Raw genomic sequence first — 23459 nt, forward strand, 5'->3', positions numbered from 1 at the left:
AGGCCATGGCATAAGTGGTTTTCATTTTCTGACTGATGCATCAGGAATGCCTTTGAAGTCAGAGGACACTGCTTCCCAGAGAACTCCAGAATTCTCTGCCTCAGTTAGGCTCAGAGGCTGTATCTGGAAAAGCCCAGCAAGCTCCCACAGGAAGGAATGTACACGGGGGCACTGAAGCCACGTGGATTGGCTGAGTAGGAGAGTCAAGGAAGCCCTAGAATTGAGAAAGAAGAGGTGTTGGGACCCCGGAGCTGTTGTTGCCCTAGAGGTTTTATGCATCTGTCCTCCCCCTGAATATGTGTTCCCTTGAATTGGTGCAGCAGCTGTCTGCGGGACCACTTCAGACTGGAACTGAGCACCTGCTCCTTTGAAACAATGTCAGTTAATAGTCCCCCAACTCTGTTTGCCTGCTTGTCCCCTGCACTTGGCACTAGAGATACAAAAACATAGAAGAAATGTCCCTGAACTCGGGGCCTTTAGTTTTAATAGAATAGAAGAGACAGAAAAGTAAAGCTGTAAGTAAAATATGAAGTGGTGACTCTTCCCATGTCTACACAGGGTGGCGGCATGAAGTCAGGCTCCTTGGAGAGAGATTTGAATTGAATCTTAATTGCTGAGAGCTCTTTTATTGTTCTCTAAATGTCCCTTTTTTGTTGTACCCTGCTCTTGTCTCATGATGCAGGGTCTTTTCACTTCTCATTGATCTCTCTAGGGATATTATTGATGGATTATTTTTGAAGTTTTCTTCTTTCTATATACTTTCTGTTTCCTCTCAATTGCTTGTTTTGGTCTTGGTCTTTTACATGAGATATTTTCCTTAAATGTCTGGTAATCTTTAACTGCCTGCTTATATTTTAAAGTGAGACACTAAAAAGCTGTTTGGAAGTTCTGGGTCAACTGTGGTCTTTACTGGAGGGTAATCTGACGGGACTGTTTCCTTAGGGGAAGCCCTGATAGCAATATTTCTAGGTCTTTTATATTAGATGGGCAGATTCCCTAGATAAGTCTCTTTTGACCTCCTGCCTATGTCTAGGGGTTGAGTTGTGAAGAGGCCTGGCCATCTCAACATTCAGCATAGAATTGTCAGTTCATCCTCTTGTTTTTAAGGCCAGTACCCCTGTCCTCAGCTGAGCCTGGTGTCCTCGGTCCACAGATAGTCCCTAAGAAAATAAACCTCTAGTCTTCCACTACAGAGGGGAAGGGGATGGGATCTGGGAGTCTAACTGTTCTCAGGCACTCAATAGTTTCTCTTGTTTTTAGCTCCACCTTCATCCCACTGCCACCAGTTCCTCTGAGGGCTTCTGTGGTACAAGTCTGGTTTCTTCTTGGCTCTCCCGCCTTTTGGTTTAGGATTCAGTAGGTCAGTTACCACTTGCCTCCCTACTTTTCATCTTCTGCTTTCATTCTTCATGTTTTTCTCAGTTTATACCTAAAAAAATAATCAAGTAAAAACTCTTTTCTGTTGTTTTAGTGTGGCTTGGGGAGGCAGCAGAGCTAAAGGCATGAATTCAATATTTAGTTTTTTCAAAGTAAAGTGAATTCCTTTGTAGAACTGAGAATTTAGACTTCTGAGTTTTCCCCCTAGTTTGTATTTGCTTCACTGTATATTTCTCCAACTCCTATGTTGATTTCCCTATTTCTCCAATTGTTTTGACATCAGTTACTCAAGCTTCAGCCTCAGGTTACCTCAGCTTTCTCTTGAGTTGGAGGACACTAGTTATACTTCTGTATTTTCACAGAGGAGAGATTCAGTGTCACTGAGTCATTTGGGTGACCACACTGATTGTAAAACTATCACTGTGTACATGACATATTTCTTAACTATGGAGAAGAAAGGAAAACACAGAAGAGGAAGTGGTGCTTACCCTTGGGAATTTATAGTTTGTCAGACGAGACAGTGTTTTTACCCTTTTAAAAAGAGTTCTTTAGGGGAAAGGAACAATATAAATCGTTGATTTTTGTTACTTCATTTGTTGTCTTGTCAACACTGTTCTTTTGAGCCCTTTTGTTTTTTGCCTCTCATGTTCATTCACGGTGTTTCCTCTTCATTTATTATGCATCTTTATGAAATACAAAATCATTTTCTTAAAATCAACTCATTTTTACAACTGTTTACTCAGACTTTTTGAATCCCTTGGTCATATTCAGGTGAAAAGAGAAAAAGGAGCCTCCTGTCTTCCCTTCTTCAATCAGATAATAGATAACTTTTTCTTGCTTCTTAGTCCACCTAGAAACCTGGAAGACTCTTTGAAGATTTTTTTTTTAATGCTGTTGGCTGTTAAATATTCTTCTCCCATGTAGAGAATATACAGAGTAGATCTTATACTTATGAGAAATGATGTCAGGTTCTGAATAAGGTGAAGCTGATTTAAAGCATTCTGCAGCTAAAATGAGAAATTATTGAAACTCTAAAGTCCTTTGATCTTGTCAATGTCCCACTATTCTCTGCTCCTTCCTCCACTTCCCACTCAGGGATGAATGTACCCACAAAATCCCTCTAACCCAGGATTCCTCAACCCTGGCACCATGGACATTTGAGGCCAGATCATTGTTGTGACAATAAAAATGTCTCCAGCATTGGTCTCTGGGGGCCAAATTAGCCCCCAGTTTAGACTGCTGCTCTCACTCAAGTCCATAAATGAAACCGGATTCTCTTTTTAAGCCTCTAGTGACTAAATTTAGCCTTTCCTCCCAACTAATCCAGCCCTGGTCCTGTGCAGAGGAGAGACATCGGTGTTTAGTGGCCAAGCATGTGGACTTTGTCTTCTGACAAACCTGGGTTTGAATCCTGATTCTGATTCATTTACTAGCTGTGTGACCTTGGGCTTGATAGTTCACCTCTTTGAGCCTCAGTTTCCTCATCTTTAAAAGTGGAAATAATGACATGTCTTTCATAGACTTGTCGTGAAGATTAAAAGAGGTGACGTACATCAGGTCCCTGACACCCAGCATGTCTTCAGTGGTAGAGATTATTGTTCGTATCACGCCCTTGCTCTCCTCTGTTCAGTCCCCCTTCCCCCTACGGACATACACCCCAGCTCCTGCACTCTCTAATTCTCCCCTGTGGCATCAGAACGCCAGCACTCTCGACCTTCGGCCTGAGTGGCTTGTTGATCAGACATTTCTAACTTCCAGTTAGAGCAGAGGCTCCCTGTGTGGAAGCAAGCCCTCCAGCAGGCAGAAGCAGTCTGTTTGGGAGGAAACAAACGCAAGTTCCAGGCTTCTAGCCTCCTCGGTAAGAAAAGGGACTAGACTCCCAGACAGTTGCTTTGATGGAAAATTGTATCCTCTCCTTCCTTCCTGTGGCAACGCCAGTTTCACTTGATGTGGATTTTATTCCTTCTCAGACCCTTACCTGAATTTTTCCGCAGGTTACATACAATCTCCATAGGGTTGGTGTCTAGGTCGCAGGATGGCCATCAGGAGGAAGTGAGACAATGCGTGGGTAGCACTGGGCACAAAGCCAGGGTGTACTGCGTGCTCAGTGAATGGTACTTTGTCCCCCACCCCGAGGCAGCTGCTGTGAGAGAGGGTGTTTGATCCGGATAAAGCAGACCAGACAGAACCCCCCGGATGGGAGGCCAGTAGAAACGTTTTGGAGCTGTTCCTCTTCCCCATTTTATATCTGAAAGTCTCAAAAGCATATGCTGCTCTGTGTGCTCTGCCGACCTCCTGAGGGTCCCAACCATCCCAGGAAGGCTTTGCTTTTGGGATCTGGGTGGTGGTACTTCCTATCATGGTATTGTGAGATGACTGAAGTGGTAGAAATCGCTTGGTCAATGTAAAAGAGAAGTGCTTACAAATGTTAATAAATAGAAGTACATTGTACATCGTAGAAGACATGAAATCATTTTAGTAATATGACATGTTGGCTCAGTTCAAATACTGCTTTCCTGGGCTTTGGAGTGGTCTTTCATATAGAAAGTTTGCTGAACCAAACATGTATGAGTTTTGCCCTTAAGGGTATGAGGATGTGGCTTTATGGGGGAGAGGTCCAGCTGAGTCTGTTAGTCTGTAAAGCAGAGAACTGACCCCATTGGCTTGACCTCTGGGGGTGGGGGCGGGGGGTGTCTTGCAGGTCATGAAGACATATCACATGTACAATGCCGACAGCATCAGTGCTCAGAGCAAGCTAAAGGAGGCGGAGAAGCAGGAGGAGAAGCAAATTGGAAAATCCGTGAAGCAGGAGGACCGGCAGACCCCACGCTCCCCTGACTCCACTTCCAATGTCCGCATTGAGGAGAAGCATGTCCGGAGGAGCTCAGTGAAGAAGATTGAGAAGATGAAGGAAAAGGTGAGGACGCTCTGGCAACTGTCGGGGCTGGGGAGGAACACTCCGGAAGTCAGAACTGCTGGGAATTTCCCAGTAGGCGCTATGGAGAGCGGAACAAGGAAGCTCTGGGTTCCTTAGGTGCCTAGTGACCTTACTACCTGCCCCAGAAGAAATCCTAGGTATTGGGAAAACTTGGGCATGTGGGCTCCAAGTTTTTGACCTGTAGCAGATAAACAGGAAATAGTAGTCACCTTTCCCAAGCCAGGGACAGGGGATAGGGTTTGGCTTCAGATGTCAGGTGTTCAGAGGCAGATAGAGTGACGTCTCCTTCAGGGCGGTGGTGTAAGGATAGAGAATGGAATTTGCACGTAGAACCAAAGTGGGACACGCATCTAAAGTAGGGAGCCTCATTAACCTTTCCTGGGTTGATCTACATTGTGCCCTTGAATCTCATTAAACAGAATTAGAACCCAATTTAAGGCAGACGCGCAGAGGGAGTAGCAGCACAGTTGTGGTTCTCAAATGAACTGTACTTTCATCTTTTAGAGAACAGTCTCCCCTTAAAAAAAGAAAAGTAAAACTGAACTTGTGTTCTGTTTTCAGCGCCAAGCCAAGTACACGGAGAATAAGCTGAAGGCCATTAAAGCCCGGAATGAGTACTTACTGGCTTTAGAGGCAACCAATGCGTCTGTCTTCAAGTACTACATCCATGACCTGTCCGACCTTATTGATGTAAGTGCTTAAAGTCAGGGGCACAAAGATCTGGTTTTGAAGATCTGGTCAAGGGTCCCCTAGTTCTGATGCTCAGGCATCTTGGAGCGTTTTGAGAACGGTTATGAAGATGGTGGCCTTGACCTCTCGGGGGCTTGCCATGTACTACACAGATTTCTGTCTCCCTTCAGCTAGGGCTCTTTGATTCAGTAGGTTTCAGCTTCTTAAAGCCCTGGGAGTCATCGCCTCCCTGGGGAAGTGGAGCCCTGATCTCTGTTCGGGTACCACTTTGTTCTCTCTGCTTGTTGATGCCAATCTGAACATTGTCCTTCAGGGGAGGTCAGAGCCCTGGATAGGATCCTTTCTCCCCTGAGAAACAGCTCCTCACTGTTGGGAGAGAGGACTTGTTCTCAGCATGACGAAGACAATCACTTCTTTCTCATGCTCAGTTTCTGTTATTTGTCTCTCATTTGGTAAAAAAATCCAACTGTGCGGTCCGCCACACTTCTGCTGCAGGTTTGTGCTTTTCTGTTTCTTTTGCCCCCAGGGCAGCTTCCCTTCCCCTTTAAGCAAAACCCTGACCTCAGGGGACAAGAGGGGCTACTGCTAGTCACTCACAATCCACAGCCCCTTGTGAGTAGGTGTTTTGAAATCACATAAGCCAAGATTTTTTCCCCTTCTTTGTGCCTTTCAGTACTGTTTTAATTGAAATGTAATTTACAAACAATGACTGAATTTAAGTGTTAAATTGCAAGGATTGTGCTGAATCCTCCATCCTTGTAACCTACATCTTTGTCAAGATTTAGAATATTTCCATCACCTCAGAAAGTTCCTCTTTCTCTTCCCAGTCAGTCCCCCACCCCTGAGGCAACCACTCTCCTGATTTCTTTCACCATGAATTGGTTTTGCCTGTTGTAGAATTTCACAAAGATGGGATTTGTATGTAGTGTATACTTTTTGATGTCTGGCTTCTTTTGCCCGGCGTGATGTTTTTGAGCTTCATTCATGTTACTTCATGTGTCGGTAGTTTCTTCCTTTTTCTGGTTGATCTGTTGTTGTAAAAATGGCCAAAAGGATGCTTTGGCAGTGAACCAACAGCTAGAGCAGGGGTGAGTGGGGAGCCTGGGTACCTTGGCATTCTGAGCTCCGCAGCGTCCAGAACTTGCTCCAAGACTTGGGATGAATCTTGTTCCAGTCCTTCGCCATCTGTGTTATATACGCCATTCTGCCTCCTTCCTGGTGGTGCTGAAGCTCAGTGTGTGCTAAGGATAAGTGAGAGAAGGGATGTTTGTCGATGCCAGTCCATAGCTAGTCAAGGACTAGCCCTTGACTTCTTTTTATATAATATCGTATAAGATTTAAACTCAGGCTGAAGGAATCCATGTGAGTCATCTGACACACACCAGGAAAACCTTGACTTCAGGCCAAGAGGACATTCTGAAGGGACTTTAGATACAGTCTAAGAACCATTGGCTCTTTGGAATATGGCTCTCCCCACCCTCCTGGATGAATGAAGAACAGGGCATTGTCCTCACGCATAGCTGGAATGGTGTGGGTGCTGTGTACACGGGTAAAGACTGTGACACCATGTGCACCCAAGTCAGACATGCAGGAGCTCAGCTTTCTCCATGGGAAATTTTAAGGGCAATTCTTTCCCCCTTCTGTATGGACTTGAAGTGGGTGTTGAGAAATATCCATATTTCTTTTCTAGGCCTCCTCTAGAGTCTCAGGGTGAGGATATCAGCTGGTAAAGGGTTAATGAGCTGTCAACTCAACTCATCACACACCTGGATGGGCTATCATTAAATTCTTATAAAAATTTTATTTCCCCTGAGAGAGTTTTCATCAAACATTTATATAACCCAGAAATGGCCAGGGGAGGCCAGCATGGCCACAGAACTCATCAGAAGCCGTGGAAAAACATACTTTGTCTCCATTGTGAGCAGAATAATGCGCTGCCTCTTCTCACTGAGATTCTACTGGCAACCAGGATGAAATATTCAAATCTTGTTTACCTAACCTTGAGAGAAATTGCTTCTTTGCTGAAACCTCCGTTTCTGGCTGTTAGCCTTTCAGGTATGCGGGTAGCCAAGGCTCTGGAAAACCTATTCCGAATCTCCCTGGTTGGCTGGAGGCATAGAGGAGCCAGAGGGCACGTTGTGAGTCAGACCCCCACGCACTGGCACAGAGGAGCTATAGAGCAATTGTATAATAGAGACAGTGGACTGGGCTGAAAAAGCTCCGTGTCTTCCACAGGCCATCCAGAGTGAGCAAAACAAAAGGCTTCAGTCGCCACATCTGCCCACTTGACTTGGATCAGTATTCAACCTAAGTGGATTATTTCCTGAGACGCTAGAATCTGGCATCAATCAATCCACTGATGTTTATTAAATGCCTACTATGAGCAAGGTCTAATGGTGAGGGAATGCAAAGAAGGGATAAGACGCTGGCCACACCCCCTGTGTGAAGCTTGCCTTCTGGTTGGAGTGATTTGACGTGGCGAGTCACGGAATGAGGGAGTGTGTACTATGTCACGTGAGGGCTGCAAATGAATGTCATCCTGAGTGGAGGCCAAGGTCAATATATGCCAGGGTCGTGGGCCTGGCTGGCTTCCCAAAGGCTGGGGATTTTCCCTGGATCTTGAAGACTGGGTCCAATTCCAGCAGGTGAGAGGAGTGAGAAACATTTCAGGCAGAGAGGAGGGTGGGAGCTGAAAGTCCGGGGACTAGGGGATATTGACAATTGGTGTTTGTTAAGTGTCTGCACGGTGCCAGGTGTATGTAAGTATATATCCAGCTGACAACAACCTGTGAGGCTGGTGTTATCCCCATCTGGGGCTCAGAGAGGGTAAGTCGCTTGCTCGCAGTCATACAGCTGATTTGGGAACTGCTGTTTTCTAATGCGTGACCCTAAACAAAGAGGATGTCATTGGATTCCAGCAGAAGAAAGAAAACAGAGGGAGATGATGTTAGATGGTCAGACTGAAGACAGATTACTCTTTGTTCTGACTGTTGACCTTGCTTAATTTCACTGAGCCTCAGCTTTCTAGCCGAGAAAATTAAAACAATACCAGCCTCTGGGGTGGGATGGGACATATAGCTCAGTGGTAAGTGCTTGTTTAGCATGCATGAGGTCCTGGGTTCAATCCCAGGTACCACCATCAATAAATAAACAAATAGCCTAATTATTTCCCCCCAAATAAATCAAATAATAAAATAATACCAATCTCACTGCAGTTACTATGTAGATTAAAATGTAACATGTACGTAAAGCACTCAGCACACTGGCATATAGTAAGCACGCTTAGTAAAGAGAAGCATTTTGAAATTTCCCAACTGAGGAAGGTGGAAGTTGCTTTAGAAAAAAATGAGAGCTATCATAAGTTCTTCAGCAGGGGAGTAGGCATAAAAAAGCCATATTTTAGGACAGTGAAGCAGACAGCACTGTAAGATGATGGGTATGAATTAGGGTAGAGGTGGTGAAAATGGAAAGGAAAGGGGAGTTACCAAAAATATGTAAAGGTTATGAAGCCTGCCTCCCGCTAATTCTCTTCTGCGCTGAAAAGCTCCCCACCACCCGCCCCATCCCTGCACTTACTCAGCTCTGCAGGCAGCATTACTTCTGTTCATTAGACTTACAGGCATGCAGTTCATCATCAAGGTCTACATAGAGCTAGTTAGGAAGGTTGATAGGTTCAAGGGCAACTTGGCAAGACCAGCAGTACCTCCTGGAGGAGGAGGAGCCCCTGCACGTGCAGCCTGTAATCAGCGGCTTTTGTCTAGCTTTCATTTGCTCTTCCCTCTCAACTGAATTTAATGTCTTTCCATCCTCCGCCTCTAGTTAAGCTGTAACTGCTGTTCTTCCGCTGCAGCCGGGCACCTGCCAGAGCCGTTGGCACTGAGTCCGGAGCCCAGCCCCACAGGCGCTGTGTCCCAGAGCTTCCTGTTAGATGCTGGGAGGAGGAGACACATCACGTGCTTTTTCCTCCCCAATGGCGGCTGCTCCCAATGTGATCATGCAGATGGGGAAAGGCTGGGGGAGAGCTAATTTGATGTCTGCATATGGAATGAAATGACAGTCAGGCAGATGGCCTTACTCTATCCATGGATTCTTCTCTGATGTTTCTTCTCAAGTTCTGGATCTCAAAGCTGCTCAAGCAATAGAAAAGATAATGGATGACCAAGGAATTTGGATCTCTGGGTGTTTGGGAGAGGGATGGGGGAGTATTGTCACAGAGTTACAGAACGCCACTGCTGAAGAGGGCCCCAGGGATTATATTTAGTTCCAAGTATTCTCAGACCTTTTCTCTAGCAGAAGAATTCTTTCTTCAAATCAGGCTTTACATAGAATCCCAATATATTAAATAGAAAAAAAGAGCAGAGCTGGTTTGGTTGAGGCAAGGATAGGAGGCTTCAAGTCCTGCAGGTTGGGCTGCCCTGGAACCCCGGTCTCAAGGGCAGCCTGAGCCGTGGCACAAAACCTTCGAGCTCTGGCCACTGAACTGGCCAAATCTGTTCATTCTACAATCGAGGAAACGGGGTCAGGGAGGGGCAGTGGCTTTTCCAAAGTTGCCTGGCTTCCCGTCCGGTGCTTTTTTTTCTACTGTTGCCTCTTTCGGACCTTTTTTTTTTTTTCCACTCTGCTTTAGAAAATCAGAATCCTTTAAATGGACTGAATTTTCCCAGTAATATTTATGTTTAGAAATGTTGGATCTTATAAATGCCGTTTCTGTCGGGTGAGAGTTTTGGTGCAGAAATCCTAGTCTAGCTAAGGCCTGTCTAGAGTGTTGAAATTTGCCGGTGGGACGTTGATGATGGACAGAGTCAGCCCCCCATTCTCTTCTTCCCTCACCTAGAGTTCTGAGTTTGTGTAAATTCACTGCGCTTGTAATACTTCTGATTTCTGGACCCTGAACCCCGAAATGGCCTGGTGTGGTTGGTATGCGGTGACTAAACCACAGTAACCCTGGAGGAGTGGCAGGCTATATTTTTATTGTTGAATTTTGTTATAATGGTATCCCCAGAGGAACCTGAAAATAGAAAAAGACTCCCTTTAACTCTCAACTCTTTCATACTTACTGAATAACATGATTAAATAATTTTGTTTTGTCCCAATGAGTCCTTTTCCTTCTCACCACCTCACAGTCCTCTAAGGAGTCCTCCACCTTGAACTAGGAGTCAAGAACTGAGAAATATCACCCAGATCTTGGAGGTCAGAAGGTCAGCCTCCTTCGGCTGCACAGCTAGTCTCATTGGCGCCGTCAGATCTGCCCTGGGGACCACCCTCCCTCTCCCCGAGCCCTGTGGCTCTCCTCGGTTTGCTCACGTGCCTTCTCCGTTCCACAGCAGTGTTGTGATTTAGGCTACCATGCCAGCCTGAACCGGGCACTTCGCACCTTCCTCTCGGCTGAGTTGAATCTGGAGCAGTCAAAGCATGAGGGTCTGGATGCCATCGAGAACGCTGTAGAAAACCTGGACGCCACGAGTGACAAGCAGCGCCTCATGGAGATGTACAACAATGTCTTCTGTCCACCTATGAAGTTTGAGTTCCAGCCCCACATGGGGGACATGGTGAGGCCCTCTTCCCAGCCCCTCCTCCCCAAGGGCCTTGAGCTCACTCTTGCCTAGACTGGCTGCACTATAAGGCCATGTTATTCTGGGGAGGGCGAGGCCTGGGGCTGGCTTGCTGTCAGGCGGGCGAAGCCCATTCCACCTGTTCAGCAAACAGCCCCTGGGTGCCTGCTGGCCACTAGACTCCACCGTAGACATTGGGGATTAGAGCCCTCAGGGAGCTTACAGTCGGCTGAGTTGAAAGCCAGAAATATGCATAGGGAGAGGCACCCAAAGGGACCAGCAGGATCAAAGGAGGTGAAAAACAGCCAGTGTGTTCTAGAAACTAACAGTTCAGTAAGGTGAAAGGGAAAGAGTGGGGTGGAGGCCTCCAAGTGGTGAGGCTGGGAGAAGTGAGAGCTGAGATGGGGCCAGATCCTAAAGGCTTTTGATGGCGAGGGAGGGCTAAGCAAGGTGATGGTGTTCTCTTTTGTCCTTTGGCAGAGTTCCTGAAGGAGACTTATTCTCTTAGGTTTAGAAGATAATGATAAAAGGTGTAATTTTGCTTGGGTATTGAACAAAAAAGGGTGTGTATTTACAGAAAGGACAGGAGCTAAGATGTCATCCCTGAGAAGACCTGAGGCTGGCTGTCCGGGCAGGGGTGCATGAACATGGGGACCCTGCCCCCCCTCCTGGGACTTTTCTCCTCTGATGACTAAAACAAGAAGGGCCTAAATAAACTGAAGGAAGAGGAGCAAGAAGCTCTTTGGTTTTCATTACTCTGGTTCCTCTTCTGGTGGTTGTGCACACAGATCAAAGAAAATCTTATTCCTGGGGTAGGAGCCACCATTTGACCTATGGGTTAAATTAAAAGGAGGTTGTATTGGCTTACATAATAGCAGAGCTCAGGGTAGATCTCCAGGTATGGCTGGATTTAGGAATGGGAATTTTATCAAGACTGATTTTTCTCTCTTTGCTCCATATCCTATATGTTGGCTCTGTTCTCAGATAGACTTTCTTTTTTTTTCTTTAAATTTTTTTTTCAGATAGGCATTTTTAAATTTGTGTGTGTGTGTTTTTTTGTTTTTTTGTTTGTTTCTTAATAGAGATACTGGGGATTTGAACCCAGGACCTTGTGCATGCTAAGCATGCACTGTACCGCTCAGCTCTAGCCACCCCCTGCTCAAATAAGCTTTCATCCCACAGGGGCAAGGTGACTGTATTTCCAGGCCTAACTCCTTGTAGATTAAAGTTCAGCAGAAAGAGTATCTGCTTTCCTCCTAGAAGCCCTCACGAAAGTCTCACTGTGTCTCCTTGGTTCTGATTGGGTGATGTGCTTATCCCTGAGCCAATGCCAAAGTCACACACTGCATCCCTGAGTTGGGGAGAGCCCCATCCAAAGCACATGGTCTGAGTTGTGGAACGAAAGGTTCCCCCAGGGGACAGTCAGATCAAAGTTACCAAAAGAAGGAGGAGTGAATGCTGGGTGACAGAACAACAACAGTGTCCTCTCAACAAGGGAATGGTTCTTCCATTAAGATTAGCATCCAGATGCTTTTTAGAAAACCCTACTCCAGAGTGACAACTGTTGCAGTGTAACCAGCAGATCTGCTGTCATCAGTAGGCCCTAATGGAGAGTGAGACATTTCTATCCCAAAGACAAAAATGTGGAGCTGATTTCTTTCCTCTCCTTCCTTGGGCAAACCAAGCCATTTACAGTTTGTTCCCATTGCTGTGGCTCAGGAAATGTCAGTGTCTGAACAGATGGGGATGTGAGATGGCAGCATGGGCCATTAGAAGAGCTGGGAGGAGTGTCGCCAAGCCCCAGGAAGCCCCATTCCTCACCTGCCCTGGCTTCTGGTCAAACTCGTCTTCCAAGCCCCTTTTCCAGCTGCCACTAAGATTCCTTCCCAGGAAGCAGTGGAACTGGGGGGCCAGCTGAGTGGAGCGATGCATTTTCTGGTGTTGACTGAGTTGCCTTCTAAGCTAAGCAGCTTGTCTCCATAAAGCGGGATTCCAAATGAAGGGTGTTCAGGCCTCGTCCTAGCCCTGTCAGAACCTCATTTCCATACTGCAGAGCACAGCTGGAGTGCATTACCTTGCACCCCGGTGAGGACCACTGCCAAAGCATGCACCAGCAGCCCTGTTGCTTCTTAAAGGAACAGGCACGGAAGTGGTTTTCCTTCCATGATCCCTCCTGGTTGGGTCAAAGTTCCTTTAAAAATCAATAGTCCCCTCTTCTACCTAGGCCCTCCCTCTGTGCAGTACAGCTGATCAGCGGCTGAGCCAGGCAGGGGCCAGGGCCAGTCCTTGTTCTTGCAGAGGTTTTGCATTTCAGCCTAGCCTTCATGTGAGTGGAAAATAAAAAGAGATGAGAGGCTGAGTCTTTCTTGGTCCCTGCAGCCTTCTCTCCCCGTCAGTGAGGGCTGTCTGTAGGCTGTGGAGGCAACAAGAGGGAGCTGCCTGGAAGTCCTTGAACTTGGGCCAAAGTTCAGGTGGCATTTTGACCGGAAGCCCTGAAATTGGCCAAGGCCCACACTGATTGGCGTTCTGGGGCCTCAGCACATGAATTGATGCCAAGCACTCTCAGATGCACTAGGGGGAGGTGCTTGGCTCTACTCTTGGTGCCCCCCAGAGGCTCGTGGGGCTCTGGATGCCTGACCGGTGACATCAGGCAGCCAGAGAGTTTCACTCTTGGCTCTAACCCATCCTGGCCACCGAGCTCTCTCCATTGTGTCTGCTGATCCAAGAGCCAGAATGAAGTCAGCTCTCTTCAGATCTGAGAGCTGGCTCAGGCCAGTCTCTCAGCTGGGGGAGGAGGTCAAGTCGGTTGAGAGCTTAAAAGCCAATGGAGGAAAAGGTCAAGTCCCAGCTCCCTCCATTTGAAGAGAGGTTTTTGTCTTTTCAAGCAAGAGAATGGTCTGTGGGCCTGTGAATGTGCCCACTCGTTGCTGGGGAAGATGGAGGCCGGTTCTATCCAGATGTCTCTCCGCGGATGGGAGGCTAAAGGACACAAGGTGGCAAGGTGACAGGAGCTACCTCTACGTGGTCCTGCGTCCCAATCTGCCAGCCTTCTGTTCCTCATCTGTCATCCTGGGAACTGGGGGTGACCTCATGCCTATGCCATAGCCATGGCCCCATCAGGAGACAGTGGCTCAGCCATCCCTTCCCACAGGGGGATGCTTATTGACAGTGATCCTTGGGAGAAGGGCAGACTTCTCTCCCACACAGATCTGGAGAAGTCCTGGAGTCAAATGATAGCTTTTTGAAAATGCCAAGTTCCACAAGACTGGTTGCCCTCTGGGGCCCTGTAGCGCAGCCTGTGGACCTGTTCCTGGCTTCACGTGTTCTTTCATTGAGTCAGAGCTCTCATGCATGGCTCAGATTTATAAACACATGCTGGCTGCCAACAGCAGCAAGTTAGCCTCCTGACCCACTTCTCTCCTGCTTTCACTCTGGTGTACGGCAGGGAATGAAGGAGGGGCCAGAGAGGTAGCCACTTGGACCTTTGGCAGGAAATCCTCACTGTGCCAAAGCATCGTGTATCTGAAGTCAGGGCTCCCTAAGGCACTCTCTGCCCTAACTCTGGCTTCCTTGGAGCCACGAGCCCTTTATAGACCTGCTGCCCGCCAAGCACCAGGCTGCAGATGGGCTCCAAAGAGAGACCCAGTCTTTCCAGACAGGTCTCATTCCTCATTCCTTTCTTGTGCTATTTGGTCCTGGGAGAGGTCTACACACTTTGGCTTTGGATTTGGTTTTAACATGGAAATTGTGAGCTTTACAGCTTGACTATGAGTAGTTTTAGTCACTGTAATGGGACTCTGGAACTGACAAAAGAACTGTGTCCTCTTCCTGACCTGGTGTTGCTTTCTTTGGGCAGGCTTCCCAGCTCTGCGCCCAGCAGCCCGTCCAGAGTGAGCTGGTACAGAGATGCCAGCAACTGCAGTCTCGCTTATCCACCCTGAAGATAGAGAATGAAGAGGTGAGTTTCCCGTTCGGGAGACTCAGAGCCGCCCTCTGAGTTTCCCTGTCGAACCTCTTGCTGCTGCCCGTCGGGGAGCAGGTGGAAGGAGCATGCAGAGAATGTCCGGGCGTCCGCAAACATTTCCTCACCAAATGTAGGCTTGGATTTTCCCCTTCTGCTACATCCTGCCCTTGAACTCCAGGAAGTTGCTCTTGCATTGCCAAAGGTTGGGCTCTATTTTGAGCTTTTGCAAAATGCTTTTTTCTCCCCCTTTACACATTTAATCAAAATGGCACTTGGCAGCTGTATGAACAATATTGTGTCTCTGAAACCACCCCCTCATGCCTGGTTTTTTCCAGCATTTTCAAATAAACAGAGGCCTTTGACTTTAACACTTCAAACATCTCCATCCTCTTAGAAAAGGGTGACTTTCTTCTGGGCCCAGAGAATTTGCTTTCAACAACCAGTTCAAAAAGGCAGTGTGATTGATTATCAGCTTCTTTCTTTTGAGCTCACGTGACTTCTTACCTGGCATCTCAGTAAGTCTTAACTTTTCCCAGTAAGATCACAAAAGCCTGGGGATAGGCCACATAGTTTGCAAATGGGGAGACGAGTTCATTGATTTGTTGAAGGTCATGAAACAGAGCCTGGGGTGTTGTGCGCCCAGGCCCATCATACATTTTGAACTAGCTCTTTCTACGGTGGGGTTGGTTTGGATTTGTTTTATTCTCTCTCCCCTAGCACTTCCAGTGTAGCCAAGAACTAATATTAAATTTTAAAAGTAAACATTAAATAGGCTTTAAAAGTTAAGCATGTAGCATGAAGCGGGTGGTGGGTTTTAGGTCCTCCCCGGAGAGAGTAGGACTCTACCGCAGAGTCCATGTGATGTTCATCGATCCCTGAGCACCGTTCCCTGGGAAACAAAGCTGCACCCTCCCTCCCTCCTCAGCGCACTTTGATCCCACTTCTCAAAGCTTCTCTATCACCTGCTGTGTTGCAGTCTACCCCTCATACATTATGTCGACTCCTACTTATCATGGCAGGTAAAGAAGACAATGGAGGCCACTCTGCAGACCATCCAGGACATTGTGACCGTCGAGGATTTTGACGTGTCTGACTGCTTCCAGTACAGCAACTCTATGGAGTCCGTCAAGTCCACCGTCTCAGAAACCTTCATGAGCAAACCCAGCATCGCCAAGAGGAGAGCCAACCAGCAAGAGACAGAGCAGTTCTATTTCACGGTGAGGGGGCTCAGCCTGGTGGCCTTTCAAGGTCATTTTTAGGCACTGTAGCACACAAGGGCAGTTTGGATCCCAGGGTCTTTGTCAAGTGTCTGCAGGGCAGTCTTTGACTATCTTGATTTGGATCTGGGCATATTCGGAGATTGTCCCTACACTTAAAAGGCACAAATATCTACAAGTTGTATGTCTAACAGGGACCCCCCAGAGAAAGGATGCCCCAAAGTACACTGCCAGGAATATTTTCTGTTTTAAAACTTTTTTAACCAGCCTGGTAGGCTCTTGTTTGAAACTTTCCTTCTCAGCACTAGGAGTTACTGGGAATTAAATTGAAATATCTTGGCTAACACATATCTTGTTTTTAAAGTCTATAGTCTTTTCTAGGTGATATGATCACATTATTTTATAATTTATGGCAATAGGAAATTATTTTTTATAATTATTGCTAAAATTCAAAGGAAGAGGTAATGTGCAGCATTGTTGATTTGCAGAGAATTCCTAAACATTGTATTTTGTTGTTCATGCATCTCCCCAGTCTTCTTTTAGACAAATGGACCCAGTTTTTTTTTTAAGCAGTGTTAACAGTCCTATGAAAGGTTGCTGGCTTATCTTTGGTGCTACTTTTTAATAATTAAGTTGTTTTGAATTTGCCAAGTAGGATTTATTGCCTGAACTAAAATTTATTTCCTAATCTTCTGACAACTGAGAAAGGAGAAATTAAGTTTGCAGATGTGAGATGAAATATAGCCAGTGAATATGCATACTGATTCTGAATGAGAGGAATTAACTTGTGTTTGAGTCAAGAAACATAGTTTGCATGTAGTAAATTGAATTTTTCCTCTAACCAGAACCATTTGCTTAATTCTTCTTTGAACACTGCCCCTTCTCTGTTAAGAACACTAGTGATTTGCTATCTCTTTTAAAGAAGAAATCTTTTTTCACTTAGTTAAGCTCGGAATTCTTCAGATTTTTTTTTTTTTTTTTTTGAATCCTGGAGAGGACTGTTGAAAGTGAGTGATTTAGCAGTATTATTCTTTTAAAATAACTTTAAAAAAATTATCTTGTTTTTTTATTTTGGGGGGTGGGGGTGGAGAGAGGTAATTAGGTTTATGTCTTCATTTTTAGAGGAGGTACTGGGGATTGAACCCAGGACCTTGTGCATGCTAAGCATGTGCTCTACCACTGAGCTATACCCTCCTCCAACTTTTTTTTGTTATACAAAGTAAAACGTGCTTATTACATGAAATGTGAAGCAAAAAAGAAGAAAATAAAAATCATCCATAGTCCCAATACCTAGAGATAATAGTGTTAGAATATTCCCTTCTAGGCTTTTTTCCTCTGTGTACACATGTATGCGAGCATGTGTTTATAATTTTATTACAAAAAACGAGATAATGCTGTGCCTGTTGTTTTATAATCTGCTGCTTTCATTTAACAAATGATTAATATTTTTCTAAGTCATTTAATTATAACATTTAAAAATGAATTTATGAATAAAATACTAAAATCTACAAAGAGAAAGAATGAAATGACATTTTGGCTCATTCACTCATTTTTGTGAAATATATATAGCACATTGTTTTGCAGTTAGTGCTCAAAAATGCTGCAAATGTATCACCACTATTAATTTATTCATTGGTCATTATTAAATTGTTCATTGATCATTTATTAAGGCTCTTCTATGTGCCAGACACTGTGCTATAAGCTGGGAAAGCTGAGAATATAAAATGAAGAGGGGACTGATGGGATTAGGCATATGAAAGGAAAACTTTCTTTTCTACTGCCTGTATTTCTAAACAATTACAATAGGTTGATTTTTGTAATTAAGAAAATAAATGTAAAGAACTTTAAGTGCACACACGTGCTCACGCATGAATGGCAACCAGGATGAGTTGAGTTAGGGCCACATCACACACAAGTGACTTTTGTACTGATCAGGCAGTGAATCGAGAGGAGACAGGCATTCCTTGGGGCAGGAGCAGCATGTGTAAAAGCATAAAGGAATGAAAAACCGGGGATAGACGCTAAGAAAAACTTCTTGTGTATAATGAGGACTGTGCAACTCCCCAAGCTTCTTTATCTCTGGAGGTTGTTGAATACTCTAGAGGCTTTTAATAATAGGATTGTCTGGCTGGTCTGTCTGGACTGCTTAGATACAACCCTACTTAAATGACCCAATCTTGTTACACGGCAGAAGATTTCCATTTTTTTCATTAAATAAGAACAGGCATTAAAATCTGTATTTAAGACTGTCAGAAATTACTTTGTGGCTTCAAATGAAGCTCTAACATTTGTATTAAAAATTGACCTTTAGTAAGAGCAGGAATGACCATAATCAAAGGGGTCACCTCTTAAATCTCACCCACCCTGTCACCTCTGTCTGAGTGCATTGATGTCCTGTAACTCATTTCCTGTCTTTTGTGGCCCTAGTGCTACTTATCAAAATTGTGTGCAAATTCCCTTGGCTAACAGGAACGTTTTTTTGTTGGGGCCTGTCCAGTAACAGATTTGCAAGAGAGTTCATCATTTTTGTGATTAGTGTTTGGAATGCGTCAGATAATTCAGTTCATGATAAAAGGAAAGAACTCTTTTGGGGTGGCGAAATGAACATTCAGGAAAAGGGTGCGTGCTAACCAGGATGGCAGCCTGCGCCGGCTGAAGCCCACAAAGCCAACAGGGCTGCAGGTGTGCTTTTCTTAGTCTTTGGCCTCCACAAACACTGGCCGTGTGTTTCCCTGTGCCCTTCAAAGACGTCAGAGTAGCAAGTCCTAGAAGTTCCCTTCTTTTGGAAGGTTGGGAAGAGCTCCCTTGTCATGACTTTGACTCCTAGTAGTGTGTTGAGTGACCCAGAGGGCCACTGGGAAAGCTTTCCGACCACTCTCTGCTGTCATCAGATTGATCTGCCCAGATGACATCAATCGGAAATTCGAAGCCTGACCTGTAAAGGTCAGTTAAAGAGTCCCAGGAAAATAATCATGGAATTTGAAAGCTTGAAGCATTTTTGAAAAATCATCTAACTAGACCGCCTCATTTGGAAGATTTTTTAAAAACTAAAAAACAAACAAACAAAAATTCGAGAAGGATGGGTAGCTTGTCTGATGTCCTCAGCGAGAGCAGAAACCGGAACTCTGGTCTTCTTGTCTCAGGCCCTGGGGTCTTTCTCCGAAACCTGCTGAGGAAGTTGAGGTGAGGGAAGGATCGGGAACAGCTCAGCAGCTCTCTGCCCTTCTTGGCTCAAAGTGAGGAGACATTTTCTGACCTCCTTGGCTTTATATCACTTGTCCTCTGCCACACACAATCCAGCAATGTCTACTTTTTTTCCCATTGCTTTTTTTTTCAACTGAAATATAGTCAGTTATAATGTGTCAATTTCTGGTAAACAGCATAACGTCCTAGTCATGCATATACACACATGCATACATATATTTATTTTCATATTCTTTTTCATTATAGGTTATTACAAGATACTGAATATAATTCCCTGTGCCAGACAGAAGAAATTCGTTTTTTATCTATTTTTATATATTGCCTTTTTTGATTGTGACTGTTAAAAAAAATTGATATTCTTTTAAATGACACAAAGATTTCAGAAGAGCATATAGAAAAAAGTCAACCCCTACCCTTCCCAGCCCCCACTTCCCCTCACCTCCGCCAGTGATTGAAACCAGTTTCTTCTGTGTCCTTCCAGAGGATACAACCACTGTGCAGAGACAACCACTGATGTGCCCTTTAATATAGTATTATTACATTACAAATGTAATGAAATGAAGTAAGTAGAAATACAAATGGAAGTATACCATTTGGAGGGGAGGGTATAGCTCAGTAGTAGAGTGTATTTAGCATTCACGATGTCCTAGGTTCAATCCCAGTACCTCCATTCTAAACAAACAAACTAACTTAATTACCACACCCACCAAAAAAAACCCCCAAAAAACACAAAAAAAACCCCAAAATTTAAAATTTATTTAAAAAAAAAAAGTATGCCATTCACACTGCTCTTCACTTTGCTTTTTTCACTTAATTTATTTTGGAGATTATCTTCATTTTGATCCATAAAGATCAGTCCTGCCTCCTTTTTTAGTAGAGGCACAGAATTCCATTTTATGGATTGAGGTACCATCATTTATTTAACCAATTCCCTGCTCGTGTGCAGTAATGCTCACTGTTGAGCCAGGTAACTGTCAAACCCTTATAGGTATTTCCTTGTATGGTGGTTGGAGTATGGGGTTCTTGAATTGGGGATAAAAATAGAGAAGAGGGGATTATAGCCTGCCTGCATTTGAGGGGACAGATTTGGGTACAGTAATAACAGGTTGGAGAAGACAGGTTGGAATGACCGGTTCCTTGGCCACTGGGGCCGTGCTCTAAGACCACTAGATTTGGTGTGGTCCAAGATCTTTTTTTATCTTTGTATTCTTCAAAGAGTAAACAGATTCTTGGTAAACGTGGGCTAAGCAGGTACAAAAGAATGAGTGCGCCTGCCCTATCAGTTAAAGTGGGGAGATGTGCTCCTGTTTAAAGCTTTGCTCTGTGATGTATGCTGTCTGACAGCTGTTTCCTGCTTTAAAAATTGACAGGGAGGAGGGGAAATGTCAGTGTGCTTGGATGGTGGGGAAGCAGCCACAATAATGACATCTGTGTACCTCTGTGCAAGGGGCTGGCTAGACATAGCTCACTCCTCCCACCCACCCCACCTTCTGGCAACGGTGGATACTTCTGGCCTTGGGTTCACAGATGAAATTCAAGGCATAGGCAAGTTTTATACCATTATGGTAAGAATGTATTTAAAGGGAAGAAGCATCTTAAAATTAAATTTGAAAAGCATTCTTATGCCTCTTACTTTTTTTTTTTAAGGCCAGAAACCTAGTGGGGAGGGGTATAGCTCAATGGTAGAGCACATGCTTAGTATACATCCGGTCCTGGGTTCAATCCCCAGTACCTCCGTTCAAATAAAGAAATAAGTAAATAAACCTAATTACCTCCCTCCCCCCACCCAAAAAAAAAAACCCAAAAATAAATTAATTAATTTAAAAATAAAAAATAAATAAAATAAAATGTTTGTAATTAATTAAAAAAAAACTATTTTAAAAAAAGACCAGAAACCTGCTTTGATTCACCTTTCTTAAGTATTAGCACAAAGCAAAGAAGCTTAGAGAAGGGCTATTGTTAGGTTAGCTAAGCAGGTGATTGAGGTATAAGGAACGCTTTTGGGCACCTGCTAGTTGCCAGACACTGTGCTAATAGTCACAGTGATGCTTGTAATGTTATTTCATATTCAGCACCCTTGTGAGAAAAGATACTATTATCCCCATTTTTCAGGCAGGGAAGTTGAGTCCAGGAGTTAAGTGACTTACTCAAGGTTGGAAGAGTTGAGGAGTGGTAGGACTAGAATATCCCAATTCAGTCTTCTCCATTTTACTGCAACTAAAATGTCTGTCTGGAAAAGAGGGCACAGAAAGCAAAATTATATATTAATCCTTTTTGATGAATGAAACCCATCACTTGGAAATGTTAGCTATCTTGATTGTGGTGGTGGTTTCATTGGCGTATACATGTATCAAAATTCATCAAATTGTACATCTGAAATACGTATAGTTTACTGTACAAGAATCATACTATAATGAAGGTATTAAAAAATTCACCATGGACAGTTAATAACCAATTAGGAATTATTAAGAAATAAGTTAATGAGATCATGAAAATTGAATTGATGGTTCACAAAGGCAAAAAAAACAGAACTACCCAGTAAGCTCTTGCCTCCCTCCCTACTTTTGGAAGAAGTCCTCAGTTTTGATAATACTGAGTGTAAGACGGCAGAGAGGGGGAGGTAGTGGCAGTCAGACTACATGTTAGGAGTTAAGTTCATTTTGTTGATCTGGAATAGAACACACCTCTTTCTTTTCTTTTCCGTTGAGGAAAACTCTTGGTCATCACTTTACCATTAGATGTCTGGTAAAGGAAGTAGGGTACAGGGAATGGAATGAAAGAAAATTAATTACCCAATACTGGGACATGGTTTAAATAAGGAAAGTGACCCTTATTGCCCAAGGAAGGATTTTGAGGTTACACATAAACAGTTATTTTCCTGGCCCCCTGGGCTCCAGAAATCACTGAAAAGCCACTTATTCCTCCCTTGCCTTCGGCTGTCTCGCCTCCCTTCGATGTGTATCTGCTCAGTTGCAACTGAAGGCTTCTAGTTCAACTCCACCAGCAAAGGCCAGGTTACTTTTCCCAGTTTATCACTCACACAGATGAGCGCTGATTTATGGGCGGGACAGGGAAGTGATAAATGACACGCCTGGGAACTCTGGGATGCTTCGCCTTCCCACACCCGGCTTACCTAGACGGAAATCTTCCAACCACTGCTTCCACTATTAGGGATGCAGGTCATACCTTGACACAGCTTTTGCTCCTTCAGGATTTAATGGAACCCGGAAAGGTAATTCATCATACCTCTTTATCAGATTGTTATTTATTTTAATGGTTCACTGAGTGACAGCTGGAGTTAACTAGTGAGCTGTGAACATGAATGAAAAAAATGATTTCCGGAATCACAAGTATACACATGAGTGAGAGGAAGGAATTTGCATCTATCTCCTTTCAGAATTCTGGCTATTTTCGGAGCTGTCTGCTTGCAGTTTCTGGGTGAATTTTGCCTCATTAGGAAACCTTTAGAGTCTCCTTGGGATAACCTTTCATCTTAAGAGGAGCCTCTCAAGGTTCAGATGTCAGTAGTGGATGTTTCCTGAAGGTGTTTCACGCCCGCGCCCTGACGTAGAGTTCCAAGCCTCACAATTAGGCATTGGCTGGGGATCAGGGTATCACCCAGAGAAGACTGACAGCAGGTGAGCCGGCATCTGGAGCAGATGGGATGCGGAAAGTGACAACGGAGCCTATTTTCACACAGATGTTCTTGTGCAAAAGCACAAAGGAGCAGGGGGAACAGGTCGTGAGTAAAGCAACAGAAATGATTTGGTGCATGGCTTGTTTTTTGTTGGTCTTGTATTTAATTCAGAGGGTGGGGGCACACTTGGAGGCTTGGTCTTTAACTGCTGAGGAGGGTTCTATGCAGAGAAGAGTGAGACTACTCATTTATTTACTTGTTTTCAAGCATTTATTGAGTGTCTACTAGCTGCGGGCACAGTACTAATCACCAGGGATGCAGAGAGTAACGAGCGCCGTGGTCTCTGCCCATAGAGGGAAAACACAGGAGTACTAAGCCTGTGTGATAGGGCTGTGTGAGCGGTGCTGTCATGGAGATTTGCAAAGATCCACACAGGAGCATCTGGGTAAACTCAGGAGGGCCAGGATGTGCATCCCAGAGAAAGCAGCGTTTTTCTTCGTTTTTACAAAGAGAGAGAGAAATAGATGCTCTTGGTTAAAAGTTCACACTGGACAGAAAGGTACAGAATAAAAAGAAATCACATTTTTTTTTTACCCTTTCTTGCTGCCTTCATCCTAAGTGGTAATAGCCTTAAAATCAAAGGCTTGATATATAATTATACTTTTTGCTTAGTACCTTAAATGAAAGATAGAATTGTTATCATTGTAAATGTTTTATCCAGTTACCCCCTCAACTGCTTCATGTATCACCAGTGATTCACAGATCACGCTCAGGGAAACACTACGTTTTGCCCCCGAGTTTAGACGTGGGCATGACCCCTGACTCAGCAGATGAACCCTTGAAGCAGGAGACGACCCAGGCAAACTAAGATCCCTGCGAA

General features: G+C 44.6%; 1 protein-coding gene and 1 long non-coding RNA gene across 12 annotated transcripts in view; one reads left to right on the top strand and one right to left on the bottom strand.

Annotated features, from left to right (window-relative positions):
* The window catches only part of SRGAP2 (SLIT-ROBO Rho GTPase activating protein 2), a 233413-nt gene that overhangs the window by 159704 nt on the left and 50250 nt on the right, over window positions 1–23459 (top strand). For 9 of the 11 annotated variants that reach the window (XM_014557240.2, XM_032467041.1, XM_032467042.1 and 6 more), the window contains 5 exons: window positions 4079–4294; window positions 4877–5005; window positions 10330–10554; window positions 14414–14515; window positions 15541–15738. In XM_014557240.2, coding sequence (XP_014412726.1) covers window positions 4079–4294; window positions 4877–5005; window positions 10330–10554; window positions 14414–14515; window positions 15541–15738 — 870 coding nt within the window. The remainder of the gene's footprint in view (window positions 1–4078; window positions 4295–4876; window positions 5006–10329; window positions 10555–14413; window positions 14516–15540; window positions 15739–23459) is intronic. The other 2 variants (XM_014557241.2, XM_006182272.3) reach the window with 1 other exon arrangement.
* LOC116659409 lies at window positions 541–22918 on the bottom strand. Its single transcript, XR_004314787.1, has 4 exons — window positions 22909–22918; window positions 18857–18861; window positions 13763–13766; window positions 541–1160 (listed from the first exon to the last, which is right to left on the bottom strand). It is a non-coding gene; the product is annotated as an uncharacterized LOC116659409 (long non-coding RNA).

The sequence above is a fragment of the Camelus ferus genome, chromosome 23 (assembly GCF_009834535.1).
Source record: "Camelus ferus isolate YT-003-E chromosome 23, BCGSAC_Cfer_1.0, whole genome shotgun sequence".
Lineage (NCBI taxonomy): Eukaryota > Metazoa > Chordata > Mammalia > Artiodactyla > Camelidae > Camelus > Camelus ferus.